At 40.7% G+C, this 21,388-nt stretch overlaps 1 protein-coding gene across 6 annotated transcripts in view; it reads right to left on the bottom strand.

The window, feature by feature from the left end:
- The window catches only part of ehbp1 (EH domain binding protein 1), a 451,976-nt gene that overhangs the window by 178,673 nt on the left and 251,915 nt on the right, over positions 1-21,388 (bottom strand). For all 6 annotated transcript variants that reach the window (XM_061966280.1, XM_061966296.1, XM_061966321.1 and 3 more), the window contains one exon: positions 18,689-18,838. In XM_061966280.1, the coding sequence (XP_061822264.1) occupies positions 18,689-18,838 (150 nt within the window). The remainder of the gene's footprint in view (positions 1-18,688; positions 18,839-21,388) is intronic.

The following is a 21,388-nucleotide window of genomic DNA, read 5'->3' as shown; positions in this document are numbered from 1 at the left end:
TTGTACACAAATATTACATACATTGACTGACTTGGTAGGATATGGACAGCAAGTAGAGAGAGAGAGAGAGAGAGAGAGATCAGAAGGCATAAGAAAAATATCTGCATTAGATTGTTTACATTTGATTATTAACGGGGAGGGTGTTAGTTTAGGGTTGAAGTTGCCTGGAGGTGTGCTTTTATTGCGGTTTTGAAGGAGGATAGCGATGCCCTTTCTTTTATACCTGTTGGGAGCGCATTCCACATTGATGTGGCATAGAAAGAGAATGAGTTAAGACCTTTGTTAGTTCGGAATCTGGGTTTAACGTGGTTAGTGGAGCTCCCCCTGGTGTTGTGGGTATGGCGGTTATTTACTTTAAAGAAGTAGTTTGACATGTACTTCGGTATCAGGGAGGTGTAGTGGATTTTATAGACCAGGCTCAGTGCAAGTTGTTTTACTCTGTCCTCCACCCTGAGCCAGCCCACTTTGGAGAAGTGGGTAGGAGTGATGCAATTGTTGATACTGATTGTTGATGACTGAAGTGTTGATACCAACCAAACCTAACCCCCCCCATTTCCCACACCCCGGATTGTAAATAATGTAAATAATTCAATGTATATACTCTGATGATGATCTTGTGTGATGACTGTATTATGATGTTAGTATATATTTGATAGTATATATCTGTATCAACAGATGTAAGTACAACAGGGACTGTCACTCAAGAATTGGCTTGTACAGCCATGCTAGGCGTTGTCAACAAACCTGAATGTACCGTATCAACAAAACATCAAGTTAAAATGTGAAAATTGTAATTAAATATGTGCATTGTATAATTACAACACTCATTAAAACTGAAAAGATATTACTAATATTTGACTAAAACAGGATGACAAAACGATTTAAATTAAAAAAATAAATAAATAAACTTAATAATAATTAAAGTACCATTACAAAATTTAAAAAATTTAAAATAAATTAAATAAATAAACATCAAATTTAAATAAGAGTCTGACACAAGAGCGTAAATTAGCATGGTCATCTGTGACTAAGCTGCCAGAGAGATATCTGTATCATGAATCAATTTAAGTGGACCCCGACTTAAACAAGTTGAAAAACTTATTCGGGTGTTACCATTTAGTGGTCAATTGTACGGAATATGTACTATACTGTGCAATCTACTAATAAAAGTCTCAATCAATCAATCAAAACCATAATATGTTACGTTAACATACCAGGCACGTTCTCAGTTGGTTATTTATGCCTCATATAACGTACACTTATTCAGCCTGTTGTTCACTATTCTTTATTTATTTTAAATTGCCTTTCAAATGTCTATTCTTGGTGTTGGCTTTTATCAAATAAATTTCCCCAAAAAATGCGTCTTATACTCCAGTGCGACTTATATATGTTTTTTTTTTCCTTCTTTATTATGCATTTTCGGCCGGTGCGACTTATAATGCGAAAAATACGGTATTTAAACTACTTTTGGAGCAGAAGAGAGCTGGAAGGTGAACAGAAAACATTTGACATTTTCTCTCTTGGAGTGGTGGAAGTGATTGGGTCAAAGATGAACAGCAGGCATGCAAGAGTGTGTGTGTGTGTGTGTGTGTGTGTGTGTGTGTGTGTGTGTGTGTGTGTGTGTGTGTGTGTGTGTGTGTGTGTGTGTGTGTGACTGTTTTTTTCTCTGATGGCTTGTTCAGTTCTTGTGATGCAATGGAGAGAGCTGCATTTCTCTTTGCTCATTAACACACACACACACACACACGCACACACGCACACACACGCAAAAACACACACATGCACGCACACACACGTACACGCAAGTTTGGAGACCGCCTTTGATCTCTCCCCCGGCCAATTCAGCCACGACACATCCCCACACACTCCAACACACACCGTGCAAAGGAACTCCCAGCAAACTATTTAGCTGCATTAAGGGCAGATGCTTCAAAAGACCGGAGTCAGAGGGGGGGTGTGGGTGGGTGGGGTTTAAGGACTGAAAAAAAAAGAGGGGAAGAAAGTGGGCGCTTGGAGAAGAAAGGGAGTTAATAAGAAAGCTAAAAAAAAAAAGTGACGATTGTTTATACGTATTATGTATATCAGAAGTGTCTAAACTAGGGGTGTTCCAACTTGCATACTGGAAAGTCAAAACATGCGGGTGCCATTTTGATATTTTTTTATTTTGTTAAAGGGGAACATTATCACCAGACCTATGTAAGCGTCAATATATACCTTGATGTTGCAGAAAAAAGACCATATATTTTTTTAACCGATTTCCGAACTCTAAATGGGTGAATTTTGGCGAATTAAACGCCTTTCTAATATTCGCTCTTGGAGCGATGACGTCACAACGTGGCGTCACATCGGGAAGCAATCCGCCATTTTCTCAAACACCGAGTCAAATCAGCTCTGTTATTTTCCGTTTTTTCGACTGTTTTCCGTACCTTGGAGACATCATGCCTCGTCGGTGTGTTGTCGGAGGGTGTAACAACACGAACAGGGACGGATTCAAGTTGCACCAGTGGCCCAAAGATGCGAAAGTGGCAAGAAACTGGACGTTTGTTCCGCACACTTTACCGACGAAAGCTATGCTACGACAGAGATGGCAAGAATGTGTGGATATCCTGCGACACTCAAAGCAGATGCATTTCCAACGATAAAGTCAAAGAAATCTGCCGCCAGACCCCCATTGAATCTGCCGGAGTGTGTGAGCTATTCAGGGACAAAGGCCCTCGGTAGCACGGCAAGCAATGGCGGCAGTTTGTTCCCGCAGACGAGCGAGCTAAACCCCCTGGATGTCTTGGCTCACACCGTCCCGAAGATGATCAAGAGAAGAATATCGACCCTAGCTGCCCTGGCCTGCTGACATGAGGGTATGTCTACAGAATATATTAATTGATGAAAACTGGGCTGTCTGCACTCTCAAAGTGCATGTTGTTGCCAAATGTATTTCATATGCTGTAAACCTAGTTCATAGTTGTTAGTTTCCTTTAATGCCAAACAAACACATACCAATCGTTGGTTAGAAGGCGATCGCCGAATTCGTCCTCGCTTTCTCCTGTGTCGCTGGCTGTCGTGTCGTTTTCGTCGGTTTCGCTTGCATACGGTTCAAACCGATATGGCTCAATAGCTTCAGTTTCTTCTTCAATTTCGTTTTCGCTACCTGCCTCCACACTACAACCATCCGTTTCAATACATGCGTAATCTTAAGCCGCTGAAATCCGAGTCTGAATCCGAGCTAATGTCGCTATAGCTTGCTGTTCTTTCCGCCATGTTTGTTTGTGTTGGCGACACTGTGTGACGTCACAGGAAAATGGACGGGTGTATATAACGATGGTTAAAATCAGGCACTTTGAAGCTTTTTTTAGGGATATTGCGTGATGGGTAACATTTTGAAAAAAACTTTGAAAAATATAATAAGCCACTGGGAACTGATTTTTAATGGTTTTAACCATTCTGAAATTGTGATAATGTTCCTCTTTAAGTAAAAAAAATACCACTGCCAAAAACAAACGTTCCATGTCCTGTATTTAAAGAAAAAACGTTGTTGACTTTGTGTTATAGGTCACAAAGTTATTAATATCAACATTAGTTATTAATATCAACATTTCAGCTTTTTCTCAATACATTGACTTTTTGGTCCCATTTCTTACATTTTTACTGTTGTTTTTTTTGGGTTCGATTTTATTTTGACACTTTGGAGACCACTGATCTAAACTTTTTCCACTGCTGCGCCGTCTATATATATAAAGATGTGCGAGGTCACTTTGATATTTTGTATACATTTAAAAGGGAACTGCACTTTTTTTAAATGTCACCTATCGTACACAATCATGAAAGACATGACGATAGATGGATTTTTTTTTTATGCATTCTAACTCGTAAATAAAAGTCTACATTAGGGCTGGGCGATATATCGAGTTTGTAATATACAGCAATGTATTTTTAAACATGATATGAATTAAGAAAATATCGTGATATCGATATAATTTATTTCACGTTAAAATTGGCCCTGCGATGAGGTGGCGACTTGTCCAGGGTGTACCCCGCCTTCCGCCCGATTGTAGCTGAGATAGGCTCCAGCACTCCCCGCGACCCCGAAGGGAATAAGCGGTAGAAAATGGATGGATGGATGGATGACCAAACGCCGCTTATTTGTGATGTTCCTTGTTCTCCCTCGCTCCCTCTCATGGGCTACTAAACCCCTCCTTCCAAGACATGCTTGCACGTATAAGAACATCTATGATTGGCTGGTTGTTTACTATGATGAGTCAGTTAGGCCAATCAGAGGCAAGATAGGGTGGGTCATGGAACCAAGAAGGGAAAACACAACAGACATCCCAAATGACGACGAGTCGTAGGAGAGAAGAGCGATTTATATATAAAAAACTAGTGGAAGTTGGGGCAGCACGGTGGAGGAGGGGTTACTGCGTCTGCCTCACAATACGAAGGTCCTGGGTTCGATGCTGCGCTCGGGATCTTTCTGTGTGGAGTTTGCATGCACCTGGGGATAGCTTGATTGGCAACACTAAATGGGCCCTAGTGTGTGAATGTGAGTGTGAATGTTGTCTGTCTATCTGTGTTGGCCCTGCGATGAGGTGGCGACTTGTCCAGGGTGTACCCCGCCTTCCGTCCGATATGTAATTTTACCCATTTGGGTTAAAAATATTTTTTTCAAACCAGTATTTATAGTCTGCAAATGACGTGTTGTTGAGTGTCTGTGCTGTCTAGAGCTCGGCAGAGTAACCATGTAATACTCTTCCATATCAGTAGGTGGCAGCCGGTAGCTAATTGCTTTGTAAATGTCGGAAACAGCGGGAGGCAGTGTGCAGGTAAAAAGGTGTCTAATGCTTAAACCAAAAATAAACAAAAAGGTGAGTGCCCTTAAGAAAAGACATTGAAACTAAGGGAAGGCTATGCAAAACGAAACTAAAACTGAACTGGATACCCTCCCAACCCATTATCAGCCATTTTTGGCGTATGCCCCGATAACATGTGCCCGGTACCACTAAAACGCGCTGTTGCTTTTACAACCTTGCTGGCCAGGCGATTGATCTTGTTTAATTGGAAGCTGGCTCGCCCCCCATCACACGGCCCTTGGATTAGAGAGGTTCTCTACAATCTAAAACTGGAAAAACTTAGGTTTTCGCTAAAAGGCTCGGCTCAAGCATTTGAAAGCTCATGGAGTCCTTTCTTGCTGTATGTCAACTCTCTTGACTTATGCCCAGACACAGATGAGGAATAATCTCCCTTTTATTTATTAGTATTATTTGATTCTATTTTTATTTTATTCTTTTTATTTTTATTTCATTATTATTTTTTTAATATTTTTTTTTCTCCCTCTCTCTCCTTTTCAGCCTGTCTGTCTGTCTCTGGCCTCGTATGTGTGTGTGTGTGAGAGAATGTGTCTGTCTTTGTCGTCTTACTTGTTATATAATTGTGCCATATATCCTTCGTTGGTGGGACCTGAGTGGGGTGGTTTGGGTTTTAAGGAAAAGGGTGTGAACAATTTACTGACTTTAAAATTGTACTGTTTCGACTTGCACTTTTTTCTGTCTATTTGAAAATGCCAATAAAAAAAAGTTGGAAAAAACCCCCCAAAAAACTGAACTGGATACAAAGTAAACAAAAACAGAATGCTGGACGACAGCAAAGACTTACTCTGGAGCAAAGATGGCATCCACAAAGTACATCTGAACATGACATGACAATCAACAATGTCCCCACAAAGAAGGATAAAAAGAACTGAAATATTCTTGATTGCTATAACAGTAGATGCGGGAAATATCGCCCAAAGGAAGACATGAAACCGCTACAGGAAAATACAGAAAAAAGAGAAAAAAACACCAAAATAGGAGCTCAAGACAGGAACTAAAACACTACACACAGGAAAACAGCAAAAAACTCCAAATAAGTCAGGGCGTGACGTCACAGGTGGTGACAGTGCACCTACTTTGAGACAAGAGCTATAGTGATGCATGCTTGGTTATGGTTTGAATTAATATCCAACAATTGGATATTACTTTTTACTGTTTTTTATGATTTCTGCTGGTGGTGTGCCTCCGGATTTTTTCAACGCAAAAAATGTGCCTTGGCTCAAAAAAGGTTGTAAAACACTGAGGTATGTAAATAAACATTTACAAAATCTTTATGTGTAAATAACTCATTTCACAACATGTCCAGTGTGGCTAATATATGGAAACATTTTATTTTCTTCTCAAATTTAGTGGGTACTCATCAATGTTCCCTCTAATAACCCTGAGCATTGAGTGGAATACAGACGTGCACACTGTGGTCATACCAGCAGCACATTTGTCTCAAACCTGACATAACAATTTAAATGTCTTATTATCATAATCAAGTGACTAGTCAATTTCAAGAGATTATTTTCTAATATATGTGATTTGGCCCACTTAGATATTGTTGTTTTTTTTTAAATCAGCAATGCACTATAGTATTTTATGCCTGGGTGGGGGTCCTGCTTTGGAAAGATTCAGAGATCACATTTAGTTCCCCTTAAAACATTCACATGTTGCATGAGATGAAGTGTTTATTAACTTTCTGTCCATAAAATAAATATTTTTATTAGCAATTATGTAGTCCTGTAACATCATTTCATGATTAATATTCAAAAAATAACATTCTTAACAAATGACAGTAGAATAAGCTAGGGATGTCCCGATCCGATATTTGGATCGGATCGGCTGCCGATATTTGCCAAAAATTGCGTATCGGCAAGGCATGGGAAAATGCCGATCCAGATCCAGTTTAAAAAAAAACTCCGGTCCGTGTTTTCCAAAGCACCGATTTAAATAATACATTCCACTTTTCTGCTGCTCCGTAATTTCTGTTCCGCATTTTCCAGCACACCTTCAACACATCCACAATTCTCACGCAGTTGCTTCTAGCTGCTGGCATTACACGACAGGCTCTTCTCACTCTTTCCTGTGTCTCCCTCTCACAGACAGCAAGTGCACCTTCTTACACACGTCACATACTGTCACGTCATACGTCACATACTGTCACGTCATACGTCACATACGTATACGTCCTCCCCGAGCAGAGAGGTAGCAGCATGGCTAACGTTAGCTGTGATGCTAGCGCAGCCGTGCGAGCAATGCTCCCTCTAAGGTGCTCGCCTGTGCAATTGCGCACTGTTTAAGCGTCCTCTGCGCATAGCAAATCTATGCCACGCACTAAATCAAATAAAAAAATAAGCGCATAACAATTTTCGACACACGGACTCGACAGAGACAACAGTTTCCGTCATGTTTTTGTTTTGTTTTTTTCCATGTATATATTCATTTCACACCATATTCATTGCACTTCTACATTTTTTATATTTTTATATATTTGCACATTGTTTTTCTAGCATGCACACATCGCACTGTATGGAATGGCCTCAATCTCGTTACCTTGCGTAATGACAATAAAGCTGATTCTGATCATTGTTCAAATATTATAACGTCTGTTGAGACGCTTATCTCCATTCGGTGCCACACGCCCACACCATCAAAATGCAGAGGCAAAAATTTCCACATCAACACCGTATGAAAAAATTAGTGATTTTTTTAGTTGTGATTTCCTTCTCTGCATGAAAGTTTAAAAGTAGCATATATTAATGCAGTATGAAGAAGAATGTTTTAATGTAGACATGCAAGCCTTGAACAAAAATTTTGAAAATCAAGACTACATTTCCTGCAAATGGGTGCATTTCTACCCTATATTTTAACTTTAGATTTATTCTCATATCAAACTCTTTTGGCTGTCTTTTTTACACTTACATCAGGCGCCCCCCTCCACACCCTGGATTATAAATAATGTAAATAATTCAATGTGATTATCTTGTGTGATGACTGTATTATGATGATAGTATATATCTGATAGTATATATCTGTATCATGAATCAATTTAAGTGGACCCCGACTTAAACAAGTTGAAAAACGTATTCGGGTGTTACCATTTAGTGGTCAATTGTACGGAATATGTACTTCACTGTGCAACCTACTAATAAAAGTCTCAATCAATCAATCAAAACACATAGAATCATCATACTGCTGTGATTATATGCATCAAGTGTTCATTCAAGGCTAAGGCAAAATATCGAGATATATATTGTGTATCGCAATATGGCCTTAAAATATCGCAATATTAAAAAAAGGCCATATCGCCCAGCTCTAGTTCAATGATGCCATTTCTGTTTGTCATGTATAATTTTGTCTATTTTGTGTTTATCCTTGAATAAACAGGTCAGTTTCTTGTTACCAACCATTGTGTATTATTCAAACTCCCCTAATTCAGCTGGCTGGTTGTTATCAAGAGTACTAAAACCCTTTTCAACATGATTCTGACAACTAAGTAGGCTAAATAACTTTAAACTTTAATACATGCTCGGATAGGCCAGTATCGGTATCGGTCAGTATCGGTATCGGATCGGAAATGCAAAAACAATATCGGTATCGGATCGGAAGTGCAAAAACCTGGATCGGGACATCCCTAGAATAAGCACACTGATTGAGGAGTCATTGTAAACGACCTGAAATGTACACTTTACGTGTAGTGTTGGAGTTGTCCAACTTTTTGTGTGGCCATAAACGCACTAGTGGCTAATTGCCATAGTGTATGTGTTGGTGCAGGTGAGAGAGAGAGAGAGAGCAAGCGGCAGCTGTTTATATAACAGATGACAAAGAGTTGCTTTTGGCTTGGTCTGTACGGTAGACAACGACCAGTTTTGCTAGATAAAAGTATTTTACACATTGTTTTGGTGTGGTAATGGCCCATAAACAATTTCGCTAAATAAAGGGACCGATGGAATTCCTGTCCTCCTTTAAGTCATACTTGCCAACCTTGAGACCTCCAATTTCGGGAGGTGGTGTGGGGGCGTGGTTAAGAGGGGAGGAGTATATTGACAGCTAGAATTCACCAAGTCAAGTATTTCATACATATATATATATATATATATATATATATATATATATATATATACCGGTATATATATATATATATATATATGTATGAAATACAAATACAAATACAAGTCAAGTATTTCATACATATATATATATATATATATATATATATATATATATGTATGAAATACTTGACTATATATATGTATATATATATACATATATATATATCCTGAAAATATGCAAACAAAACTGTGTTTGGATAATTGATACTTCAAACTTGCATAAATAAATATTAAGGAATATAACATAACTTGGCTTCTGAGAGCTTCAAAATGTAATGAATAAAATGCTAAAGTTGTTGATAAACAAGCAATTATTTTAATAATTAAATATGGTCATTTTAAATGAATTATTATGATAATTTAAAATTAATTATTTCAAATATGTTTATTTTCATGTATAATTCTATGGCTGGATGTAATAAGGAGTCAGAAAAAAATAAAAATAAAAATACAATTAATTTTGATGTTTTTAGCAAAATATAGTAAAAATGTATTTTTTTTTTTTTTTTTTTTTAATTAATAAATATATTTATTTTTAGGTAAGATAAACATAATAATACAATTTATCTCTGGTCTGGATGATTTAGTTCTTGTCACCCTGTTGTCCTCACTCAGGTCCGCATGGAGCTGGAGGGGGTGTGGCCTCCAGCTCCGGCTGAAAATCGGGAGATTTTCGGGAGAATATTTGTCCCGGGAGGTTTTCGGGAGAGGCGCTGAATTTCGGGAGTCTCCCGGAAAATTCGGGAGGGTTGGCAAGTATGATTTAAGTGTCTCCACAGACGTTACCATAATTTAACAGTGTTGACAAACATTGTTTTATCTGTTGTGGCAGGCCTTTCGTCACCTGTTACTCACAGTTGCATTGCAAAATAATACAAAACAAATGATTTGTTTATTTGGTTTAGAGTGGGATTTGATTTTTTGTGCGGCATAAATTTGCTGTGCGCAGAGGACGCGTGAGCAGTGCGCACCTTAGAGGGAACGTTGGTACTCATATACCGGTGCGCTGTATAGTTGGGAAAATACGGTAATTGTGATTTTACCCGCACTTTGTGTTGTTTTATGCTTTTCAGCACATGTAAAGTGTCGATTAGAGCTAGGCAGGTGTGGCAGACTTGATTTGTTTTTTTTGCGTGTCTCCTTTTTCCGCAGCCTGCGTGATAAGCTTAGAAGCAGAGGCCTTGTTTTGGTCGCAAGAGTGCAAAAAAAAAAAAAAGAGGCAGAAAAGGAGGAAAGCAGTTCAGAGAGCGGTGGGCGGCGGGGAGCCGCAGGTCAGTACGGCAGAGACCCCCGGCGTCCCCTCCGCTCCTGTGGGGCGGAGAAGGAAAGGGGATGGTGGAGGGGAGGGGGGGGGGGGGGGGGTCGCTCGTCGGCAAAAATCAAACAGGACCCAATTATAGGAATCTCAACGAGTCAGTGAGCAGGGGAACTCTCTTACCTGGAAAACACAGAGGAATGTGCGTGCACTCCTCCAGCACACACACTCCAGACCTCAAAAGCATGCAAATACTGTGAACAGGTGCCACACACACACACACACACACGCACCATGGCTCCTAAACTGTGTGAATGGTGATAATTAACATGGCCAGGCCGCTGTGAAATTACTACTCTCATCTGCTAATGAAGAAGATGACCTGAAGCGGAGAGTCTTTTCCCATAAAATTGCTAACTGAGAGACTTTAAACACCACGCGGATGACAACAGTGGGCGCTGGACAATTGGGGCGAGGAGACGTCATGTAAAAAAGCGCGTGACAATTATTGGCGACGGACACGGAGGATGGAGAGAAACACACACACACGATGAAAATGATGAAAAAGACAAAGAGAGAAAGTGCTATAGAGGACAGCAAAGAACAGAAGTGGACCTGTGACCTTAGATGAAAGAAACACTCACTGTGGGCTACAATTAGGGGTGGCAGGAGGGAGAGCATAGGTCAGGAGAACAGGGCGAGACACGCACACACACACACACACACACACTCTCTCAAAGTAGCCGAGATGATGCACTGTACAACAACAAAGTGTCTACACTGGAAGGCAGTGGCTTGGGAAATCATGGTCAAATGCCCTGGTTGGATGAGTTTGGTGTGGAGTAACTGATTCTGACCTCGACGATCCCCTTTCCACAAGAGGAGAGTAGGAGGTGCTCATCATCATCAATGTTAGAGATAAATGCTTTAAAATTAAATATCGTAAATTATCGGTATCGGTTTCAAAAAGTAAAATGTATGACTTTTTAAAACGCCGCTGTGTACACGAACGTAGGGAGAATAAGTACAGAGCGCCAATAAACCTTAAAGGCACTGCATTTGCGTGCCGGCCCAGTCACATAATATCTACGGCTTTTCAAACACAAGTGAATGCAACCCATACTTGGTCAACAGCCATACAGGTCACACTGAGGGTGGCCGTATAAACAACTTTAACACTGTTACAAATATGCGCCACACATGTGAACCCACACCAAACAAGAATGACAAACACATTTCGGGAGAACATCCGCACCGTAACACAACAGAACAAATACCCAGAACCCCTTGCAGCACTAACTCTTCCGGGACGCTACAATATACACCCCCCGCTACGCCCAACCCCGCCCACCTCAACCTCCTCATGCTCTCTCAGGGAGAGCATGTCTCAAATTCCAAGCTGCTGTTTTGAGGCATGTTTAAAAAAGTCTTTGGTAGCAGACTAGGGAGCAAAATGGTCCAGGAGGAGAAGACCACTTTTAAAAAAAATATTTTTATATACCGTAAATTTTGGACTATAAGCCGCTACTTTTTTCCCTACGCTTTGCATCCCCGTGGCTTATAAAACGGTGCGGCTAATTTATGTATTTTTCTTCACCGACCGTCATAAACCAAATCGTTTTCATAAACCCATGCAAAGACGCTGAAAAATAGTGTTATTGTTTGTGCTATGGCACCATCTTTTGGACAAGTTCGCTCACTGCAGGTGCTGTAGTGCCCTTCTGTTTAGAGCTTTCAACCGGACATACAAGTGCTGTTCCGTCTTTCCTTTGTCCATAGCATTTCTACTCGTATGGATTCTAAACGTATTACTCCAAGCAACATTTGTAAGATTTACAATATAACTAAAACAATTTTTACTTACTAAACCGTTCCAAGTGGGATGTCTGTAGGAGTGTTTTAATAAATATATATTTGTACTAGGGATGTCCGATAAATGCTTTAAAATGTAATATCGGAAATTATCGGTATCGGTCTCAAATAATCGGTATCGGTTCCAAAAAGTAAAATTTATGGAGAGGTACAGAGCGGCAATAAACCTTAAAGGCACTGCCTTTGCGTGCCGGGCCAGTCAAATAATATCTACGGCTTTTCACACACACAAGTGAATGCAATGCATACTTGGTCAACAGCCATACAGGTCACACTGAGGGTGGCCGTATAAACAATTTTAACACTGTTACAAATATGCGCCACACATGTGAACCCACACCAAACAAGAATGACAAACACATTTCGGGAGAACATCCGCACCGTAACACAACATAAACACAACAGAACAAATACCGAGAACCCCTTGCAGCACTAAATCTTCCGGGACGCTACAATATACCCAAATTTGTGGTATCATCCAAAACTAATGTGAAGCATCCAAACAACAGAAGAATAAGTGATTATTACATTTTAACAGAAGTGTAGATAGAACATGTTAAAAGAGAAAGTAACAGTAAATGAACAAGTAGATTAATAACTCATTTTCTACCACTTGTCCTTAATAATGTTGACACAATAATAGAATGATAAATGACACAATATGTTACTGCCTATGTCAGCAGACTAATTAGGAGCCTTTGTTTGCTTACTACTAAATGACAAGTTGTCTTGTATGTTCACTATTTTATTTAAGGACTTAACTGCAAAAAGAAACATATGTTTAATGTACCCTAAGATTTTTTGTTAAAATAAAGCCAATATTTGCAATTTTTTGTGGTCCCCTTTATTTAGTAAAGTACCGAAAAGTATCGAAATTATTTTAGTATCGGTACAAAAATATTGGCATCGTTACAACACTACTGACACCTGTGCTCTGAAGTGTCCAGCCCTCCTGTCTGACTTTCTCCTCATTTCCTCAGACACTCCCAAGGACGGTCGCCTAACAACCCCCCCGCGCGCGCTGTCGCACACGGCGCTCCCGTGCATACGCCTAGGCGGCAGATATTGAATTGTTTACACTTTTTTTAATAGAAAACATTGATCAAAGGAACACGACTGGCCCCCGAGGCCAACGTGCTGATAATTGTGAGCGATTCAGATTAGATTACTTGATGTCTTGTTTTGATTAGCGCGTGTCCGTGTTATCAGCCCGCGAGGCCTGAGCCTTCTCCGTCTTATTGCCTATCTGTCTAAGTAGGTGCCGTGCTGTTTAGCATGCACAAGGTAGAATTTAATGAAATTAAAGCAGGCTTTCTTCTTCCAGGGAGGCTGCTAAGGAGGGAAGGGTGATCTGTCCACAGCGGTGGTGTTTTTAAAGCCCCCGCATTATAGTCATTTTGTGTCTGCCACGATATTGTATTGGAAGTGTGATGTTCAAACTCTAATCTTGATGCTGAAATTCTGATGATTTATACATTATTTTAAATGGTAAATGGTAAATGGGTCGTACTTGTATAGCGCTTTTCTACCTTTTTAAGGAACTCAAAGCGCTTTGACACTATTTTCCACATTCACCCATTCACACACACACATTCACACACTGATGATTTAGTGCATTTTGTGTGGCTGTAGCTTTAACACTAATGAACTGTGTTCTTGTCACCAAAAGGTACTATGGTGCACGTTAAAGTACCAATGATTGTCACACACACACTAGGTATGGTGAAATGTGTCTTCTGCATTTGACCCATCCCCTTGTTCACCCCCTGGGAGGTGAGGGGAGCAGTGGGCAGCAGCGGTGGCCGCGCCCGGGAATCATTTTTGGTGATTCAACCCCCAATTCCAACCCTTGATGCTGAGTGCCAAGCAGGGAGGCAATGGGTCCCATTTTTGTAGTCTTTGATATGACTCGGCCGGGGTTTGAACTCACAGGGCGGACACTCTAACCACTAGGCCACTGAGCACGTAATCCACTTTTTATAACGCCGAGGTGAGCGTGTGGCACACTCACTGGCTGTTTTGACTATGGGTTGCGGTTTCATAATGGCGCTATCTGCTGGATTAAAAGCTCACTACACTTGCACTGACCTGCAAATAAGATCACCATATTATTCCAGAGCGTACTAGTATATAAGCCACACAAAAAATATTGTACAATATATTAACCGCGTGGGGCTATAAGCCGCATATGGATACGTTGTCAAATGAGTTATTTACACAGAAATATTTTGTAAATGTTTATTTACATACCTTAATTGTTTCCAAACGGTGTCTGTAACACGGCAGTAAAATGACTGATCATGCAAAACAGAAGTCATCGTCATGGACCCACTAGCTGCGCAAGCTAGTTTTCCAATCAGCTAAACAGATTCAGTAACTCCACGGTGACGTTTCGGTGAATTTACGAAACAATACAAAATGAAAGCCATTTAAAGTTAATGATACTAATGATACATCCATATTTGTACGTGCTATCGTAATGTACTGACACTAGCATTGGTAGAAGTAGCTCATATGCTAACATGTTTACGAATGTCTGTGTTAGTGTTATTAACTTTCTTTTGCCATTCTTTTTGTATTTTTTCCAGTTTTGTAAATTCACCAAAATGTCACCGTGGAGTTATTGAGTCTGTTTAGCTGATTGGAGAGCTAGCTTCGGCAGCTAGTGCGTCCATGACGATGACTTCCGTTTTGGCCGGTCAGCCGTTTTACTGCCATGTTACAGACACCGTTTGGAAACAATTAAAGTATGTATATAAACATTTACAAAATATTTCTGTGTAAATAAATTTTTTTACAACATATATATCTGCGGCTAGTATATGGAAAATTCAATTTTGTTCTTCTAAAATTTAGTGGGTGCGGCTTATTGGACATCCTACACTGCATTGTGAACGTACGTTACGTTGGCCTATTCTCACCTGCCACACCTGTAGCTGCCAAACATGTAATTGGCAGAGTTCTAAACGTAACCTCAAGATGTGTAGCGAAGCCCATTAAAAGCGTTTTATTGACAAAAAGCGACATTCTGTCCATGACAATAATTCACCTTTGTCTTTTTGTTGTGAAGAGTGAATTTCTCTCTGTTCTCTGGTAAAGAAACTAGTAGAGATGTCCGATAATGGCTTTTTTGCCGATATCCGATATTCCGATATCGTCCAACTCTTAATTACCGATACCGATATCAACCGATACCGATATATACAGTCCTGGAATTAACACATTATTATGCCTAATTTTGTTGTGATGCCCCGCTGGATGCATTAAACAATGTAACAAGGTTTTCCAAAATAAATCAACTCAAGTTATGGAAAAAAATGCCAACATGGCACTGCCATATTTTTTATTGAAGTCACAAAGTGCTTTTTTTTTTTTTAACATGCCTCAAAACAGCAGCTTGGAATTTGGGACATGCTCTCCCTGAGAGAGCATGAGGAGGTTGAGGTGGGCGGGGTCGGGTGGTGTATATTGTAGCGTCCCGGAAGAGTTAGTGCTGCAAGGGGTTCTGGGTATTTGTTCTGTTGTGTTTATGTTGTGTTACGATGCGGATGTTGTCCCGAAATGTGTTTGTCATTCTTGTTTGGTGTGGGTTCACAGTGTGGCGCATATTTGTAACAGTGTTAAAGTTGTTTATACGGCCACCCTCAGTGTGACCTGTATGGCTGTTGACCAAGTATGCATGGCATTCACATGTGTGTGTGACAAGCCGTAGATATTATGTGACTGGGCCGGCACGCAAAGGAAGTGCCTTTAAGGTTTATTGGCGCTCTGTACTTCTCCTTATGTCCGTGTACACAGCGGCGTTTTAAAAAGTCATAAATTTTACTTTTTGAAACAGATACCGATAATTTCCGATATTACATTTTAAAGCATTTATCGGCCGATAATATCTGCAGTCTGATATTATCGGACATCCCTAACAGTATGTGTATGTATGTATGTATGTACAAACCCCGTTTCCATATGAGTTGGGAAATTGTGTTAGATGTAAATATAAACGGAATACAATGATTTGCAAATCATTTTCAACCCATATTCAGTTGAATATGCTACAAAGACAACATATTTGATGTTCAAACTTATACAAATTTTTTTTTTTTGCAAATAATCATTAACTTTAGAATTTGATGCCAGCAACACGTGACAAAGAAGTTGGGAAAGGTGGCAATAAATACTGATAAAGTTGAGGAATGCTCATCAAACACTTATTTGGAACATCCCACAGGTGAACAGGCTAATTGGGAACAGGTGGGTGCCATGATTGGGTATAAAAACAGCTCCCCAAAAAATGCTCAGTCTTTCACAAGAAAGGATGGGGCGAGGTACACCCCTTTGTCCACAACTGCGTGAGCAAAGTGTCAAACAGTTTAAGAACAACGTTTCTCAAAGTGCAATTGCAAGAAATTTAGGGATTTCAACATCTACGGTCCATAATATCATCAAAAGGTTCAGAGAATCTGGAGAAATCACTCCATGTAAGCGGCATGGCCGGAAACCAACATTGAATGACCGTGACCTTTGATCCCTCAGACGGCACTGTATCAAAAACCGACATCAATCTCTAAAGGATATCACCACATGGGCCCAGGAACACTTCAGAAAACCACTGTCACTAAATACAGTTGGTCTAGCTCTACTATGCAAAGCGAAAGCCATTTATCAACAACATCCAGAAACGCCGCCGGCTTCTCTGGGCCCGAGATCATCTAAGATGGACTCATACAAAGTGGAAAAGTGTTCTGTGGTCTGACGAGTCCACATTTCAAATTGTTTTTGGAAATATTCGACATCGTGTCATCCGGACCAAAGGGGAAGTGAACCATCCAGACTGTTATCGACGCAAAGTTCAAAAGCCAGCATCTGTGATGGTATGGGGGTGCATTAGTGCCCAAGGCATGGGTAACTTACACATCTGTGAAAGCACCATTAATGCTGAAATGTACATACAAGTTTTGGAACAACATATGCTGCCATCTAAGCGCCGTCTTTTTCATCGACGCCCCTGCTTATTTCAGCAAGACAATGCCAAGCCACATTCAGCACGTGTTACAACAGCGTGGCTTCGTAAAAAAAGAGTGCGGGTACTCTCCTGGCCCGCCTGCAGTCCAGACCTGTCTCCCATGGAAAATGGGTGGCGCATTATGAAGCGTAAAATACGACAGCGGAGACCCCGGACTGTTGAACGACTGAAGCTCTACATAAAACAAGAACCAAGAATGGGAAAGAATTCCCCTTTCAAAGCTTCAACAATTAGTTTCCTCAGTTCCCAATCGTTTATTGAGTGTTGTTAAAAGAAAAGGTGATGTAACACAGTGGTGAACATGCCCTTTCCCAGCTACTTTGGCACGTGTTGCAGCCATGAAATTCTAAGTTAATTATTATTTGCAAAAAAATAAATAAAGTTTATGAGTTTGAACATCAAATATCTTGTCTTTGTAGTGCATTCAATTGAATATGGGTTGAAAAGGATTTGCAAATCATTGTATTCCGTTTATATTTACATCTAACACAATTTCCCAACTCATATGGAAACGGGGTTTGTATATAAGTACAATATATCTGCAGCTTATAGTCCGGTGCGCTTAATATACAGAAAAATATTTTAAAAATTCTAAAATTGAGTGGGTGCGTCCTAAATACCGGTGCGCTCTATAGTCCGGAAAATACGGTCATAATGAAATGCACAGGCAATTATGTAATATCATGAGGCGAAACCCCATATATTTATGTTCATATATTATTCACTGTTACAAGCGGCCCTCTGAGGGCGGCCATAACCGCGATGGGGCCCCTCTATGAAAATGAGCTCGACACGCCTGCTTTAGAGTGTCGGGCAACCTTCTTCCTCGCCGCTTCAAAAGGCTCGAATCAAGTCGCTTTGCCCAGCCGAGGACTTTTTCGCGGCGGCAGTCCTTGAAAGGCCCTTGTTTGTTTCTTCAGATTGTGTGGCGGCACATTTGCATGCACGTCAACATTTTCAAAGAAATATCCCAATTCTCTTCATGGAGTCATGCAGCTGCCGCCTTTTAGATATTTCCCGACCAAACAGCATTTATTCTACACACTTCTTCCTCTTTAACGCCGCTGAAGATTTGACCACTGCGCTTTCCCAAGGTAACTCCTGGTCCATTAGTGCCCCCCCCCCCACCAGCAGTGCCCTCCTAGTGTATTATGTTCAGTGGAGCATGCTGGCTTTAAGGCTGGCAATTTCACTTGCCAGGTTGCCTCCTTCCCACCTTTTTTTTTTTTACCTTCAACGCACTTTTTCGCTGACAGGTGTTGCCGTGCATTTACTCACTGCGTCGGAATTCTGACGGGGGCAACACGTTTGGACAGCGTGTCATAAAAATTGTGCGTGGAGAGGATGACCAAAGAGTGAGGGTTAGAAGTGTTTATAGAGGGTGGGGAGGGGTGAGTTGACATTACAGGTTTTGACATCTTCAAGAGAGTGTGAGCAGAAGTTAACGAGGAGGTGAGTGTTGGCGCAAAGTGCTCACTTCCTGGGCAGGGGACAATTTGGACAAGCTCTAGTCCCCCGCCTGAACGACCCCCGGGCTGACCCGAGCAGTCCGAGAAAGAGGCGTGAAACGTAGACGGTGACTTACATCGCAGACGCTGCCGCTTTTGTTCGGCGCGGACGCGCCCGACGAGTTGGGGGCGCTCTTGTTGCTGGCCTTGGTGGCGGCGTCTCGGCGGGCCTGTTCCAGCAGGAGTCGGGCTCGCTCCTTCAGCTCCTCCTGACGAGACAACGCCTTCTACAAGTTTGCAACACAGGAATGGAAACAGGTCAGGCCCGGGAGAGAGTCACAAGGGGTGTCTCCAACGTGCAAAACAGCGGAACCTCGAGATTAGAGATGTCCGATAATGACTTTTTTGCCGATATTTTGTTGTGATGCCCCGCTGGATGCATTAAACAATGTAACAAGGTTTTCCAAAATAAATCAATTCAAGTTATGGAAAAAATGCCAACATGGCACTGCCATATTTATTATTGAAGTCACAAAGTGCATTATTTTTTTTAACATGCCTCAAAACAGCAGCTTGGAATTTGGGACATGCTCTCCCTGAGAGAGCATGAGGAGGTTGAGGGGAGCGGGGTTTAGGGGTAGGGGCAGCAGGGGGTGTATATTGTAGCGTCCCGGAAGAGTTAGTGCTGCAAGGGGTTCTGGGTATTTGTTCTGTTGTGTTTATGTTGTGTTACGGTGCGGCTGTTCTCCCGAAATGTGTTTGTCATTCTTGTTTGGTGAGGGTTCACAGTGTGGCGCATATTTGCAACAGTGTTAAAGTTGTTTATACGGCCACCCTCAGTGTGACCTGTATGGCTCACTTGTGTGTGTGAAAAGCCGTAGGCATTATGTTGTCACATTTGCGACAGGTTTTTTTTTGTTTTAAGTCACATGGTCTATTTTTAGTTGCATTTGTCGCACCGTACAGCACTGCTTACTGTACATCTTGTGTGATAATTAAAGTACTTGTTGAGGAGGTTGAGGTGGGGGTGGAAGGATTAGCGGGGGGGGTGTATATTGTAGCGTCCCGGAAGAGTTAGTGCTGCAAGGGGTTCTGGGTATTTGTTATGTTGTGTTACGGTGCGGATGTTCTCCCGAAATGGGTTTGTCATTCTTGTTTGGTGTGGGTTCACAGTGTGGCGCATATTTGTAACAGTCTTAAAGTTGTTTATACGGCCACCCTCAGTGTGACTTGTATGGCTGTTGACCAAGTATGGCTTGCATTCACTTGTGTGTGTGAAAAGCCGTAGGCAGTGCCTTTAAGGTTTATTGGCGCTCTGTACTTCTCCCTACGTCCGTGTACCACTCCGTACAGAGGCGTTTTAAAAAGTCATAAATTTTACTTTTTGTAACCGATACCGATAATTTCCGATATCACATTTTAAAGCATTTACCGGCCGATAATATCAGCAGTCCGATATTATCGGACATCTCTACTCGAGATACAAACTTAATTGGTTCTTGAACAGGGTTCGCAAATCGAAACGTTTCCCCATAAGAAACATTTTCCTACACTTTGAACCCTGCGGCTTATAAAACGGTGCAGCTAATTTCTGGATTTTTCTTCAAAATAGTTTTCATTAAACACATGCAAATGGTGTTAGTGTGTGTGCTATGGCGCCATATTTAGTTGTTCGCTCACTGCAGGTGCAGCTGGTTGAATGCATACAAGTGCTTCCTGCTGTTTAACGCTATGAACCGGAAGTAAAAGTGCCCGTCTTTTTCCAATCTTCCATTGTGTTTCTACTCGTATGGATTCTGTCTATATTGTAAGTTTTACAATATAACTAAAACAATTCTTATCCTACTCAACTGCTCCGTGTGTGATGTCTGTAGGAGTGGTTTCATGCATATTTGTACGTGCTATCACAATGTAATGAAGCTAGCGTCGTTAGCATTAGCTAATATGGTAACCCAATTATGAGTGTCTGTGTTAGTATTATCAACTTGCAATGGCATTCTTTTTGTATTGTGGGGACGACAATACAACAATGTTGTTTGTTTTTATTTTCTGCTATTTTAACTGTTTTCAGTACATAAACAAGGTTAATTATTTTTTTTAGCACTTTGCTTTTCCCTTCTTTTAAATGGACAACATTTTAATAGTAATTTTTATTTTTGTAACAGCTGAATGAGCAACACAGTTACAGTATAAATACACATTTATGAATTAATTAGTCATCTTTGTTGTTGGTAAGCACACACCATTTAGAAGTCGATGGAAAAATTAGAGCCATATGTGGACGGTTTATTATCCGATTAGTCGAGTAATCGTTAAGTTAATCGTTGACTTATAGACGATCAAAATAATCGTTAATTGCAGCCCTAATTGAAAATACTGTTTACATATTTGGCAAAGTAAATCCCAACATTCAGGGAGGCCAGAAAAATTTATGTCGATAAACCAGGCAAGGAGAAAGTGCAGCCTGTGTTAAAGGGGAACATTATCACAATTTCAGAATGGTTAAAACCACTAAAAATCAGTTCCCAGTGGCTTATTATATTTTTCGAAGTTTTTTTCAAAATTTTACCCATCACGCAATATCCCTAAAAAAAGCTTCAAAGTGCCTGATTTTAACCATCGTTATAAACACCCGTCCATTTTCCTGTGACGTCACATAGTGAAGCCAACACAAACAAACATGGCGGAAAGAACAGCAAGCTATAGCGACATTAGCTCGGATTCAGACTCGGATTTCAGCGGCTTAAGCGATTCAACAGATTACGCATGTATTGAAACGGATGGTTGTAGTGTGGAGGCAGGTAGCGAAAACGAAATTGAAGAAGAAACTGAAGCTA

Source organism: Nerophis lumbriciformis, linkage group LG02, assembly GCF_033978685.3.
Source record: "Nerophis lumbriciformis linkage group LG02, RoL_Nlum_v2.1, whole genome shotgun sequence".
NCBI classification, from domain to species: domain Eukaryota; kingdom Metazoa; phylum Chordata; class Actinopteri; order Syngnathiformes; family Syngnathidae; genus Nerophis; species Nerophis lumbriciformis.
The sequence above is the reverse complement of the archived record's forward strand: the minus strand, read 5'-3'. Positions and strand labels throughout refer to the sequence as shown.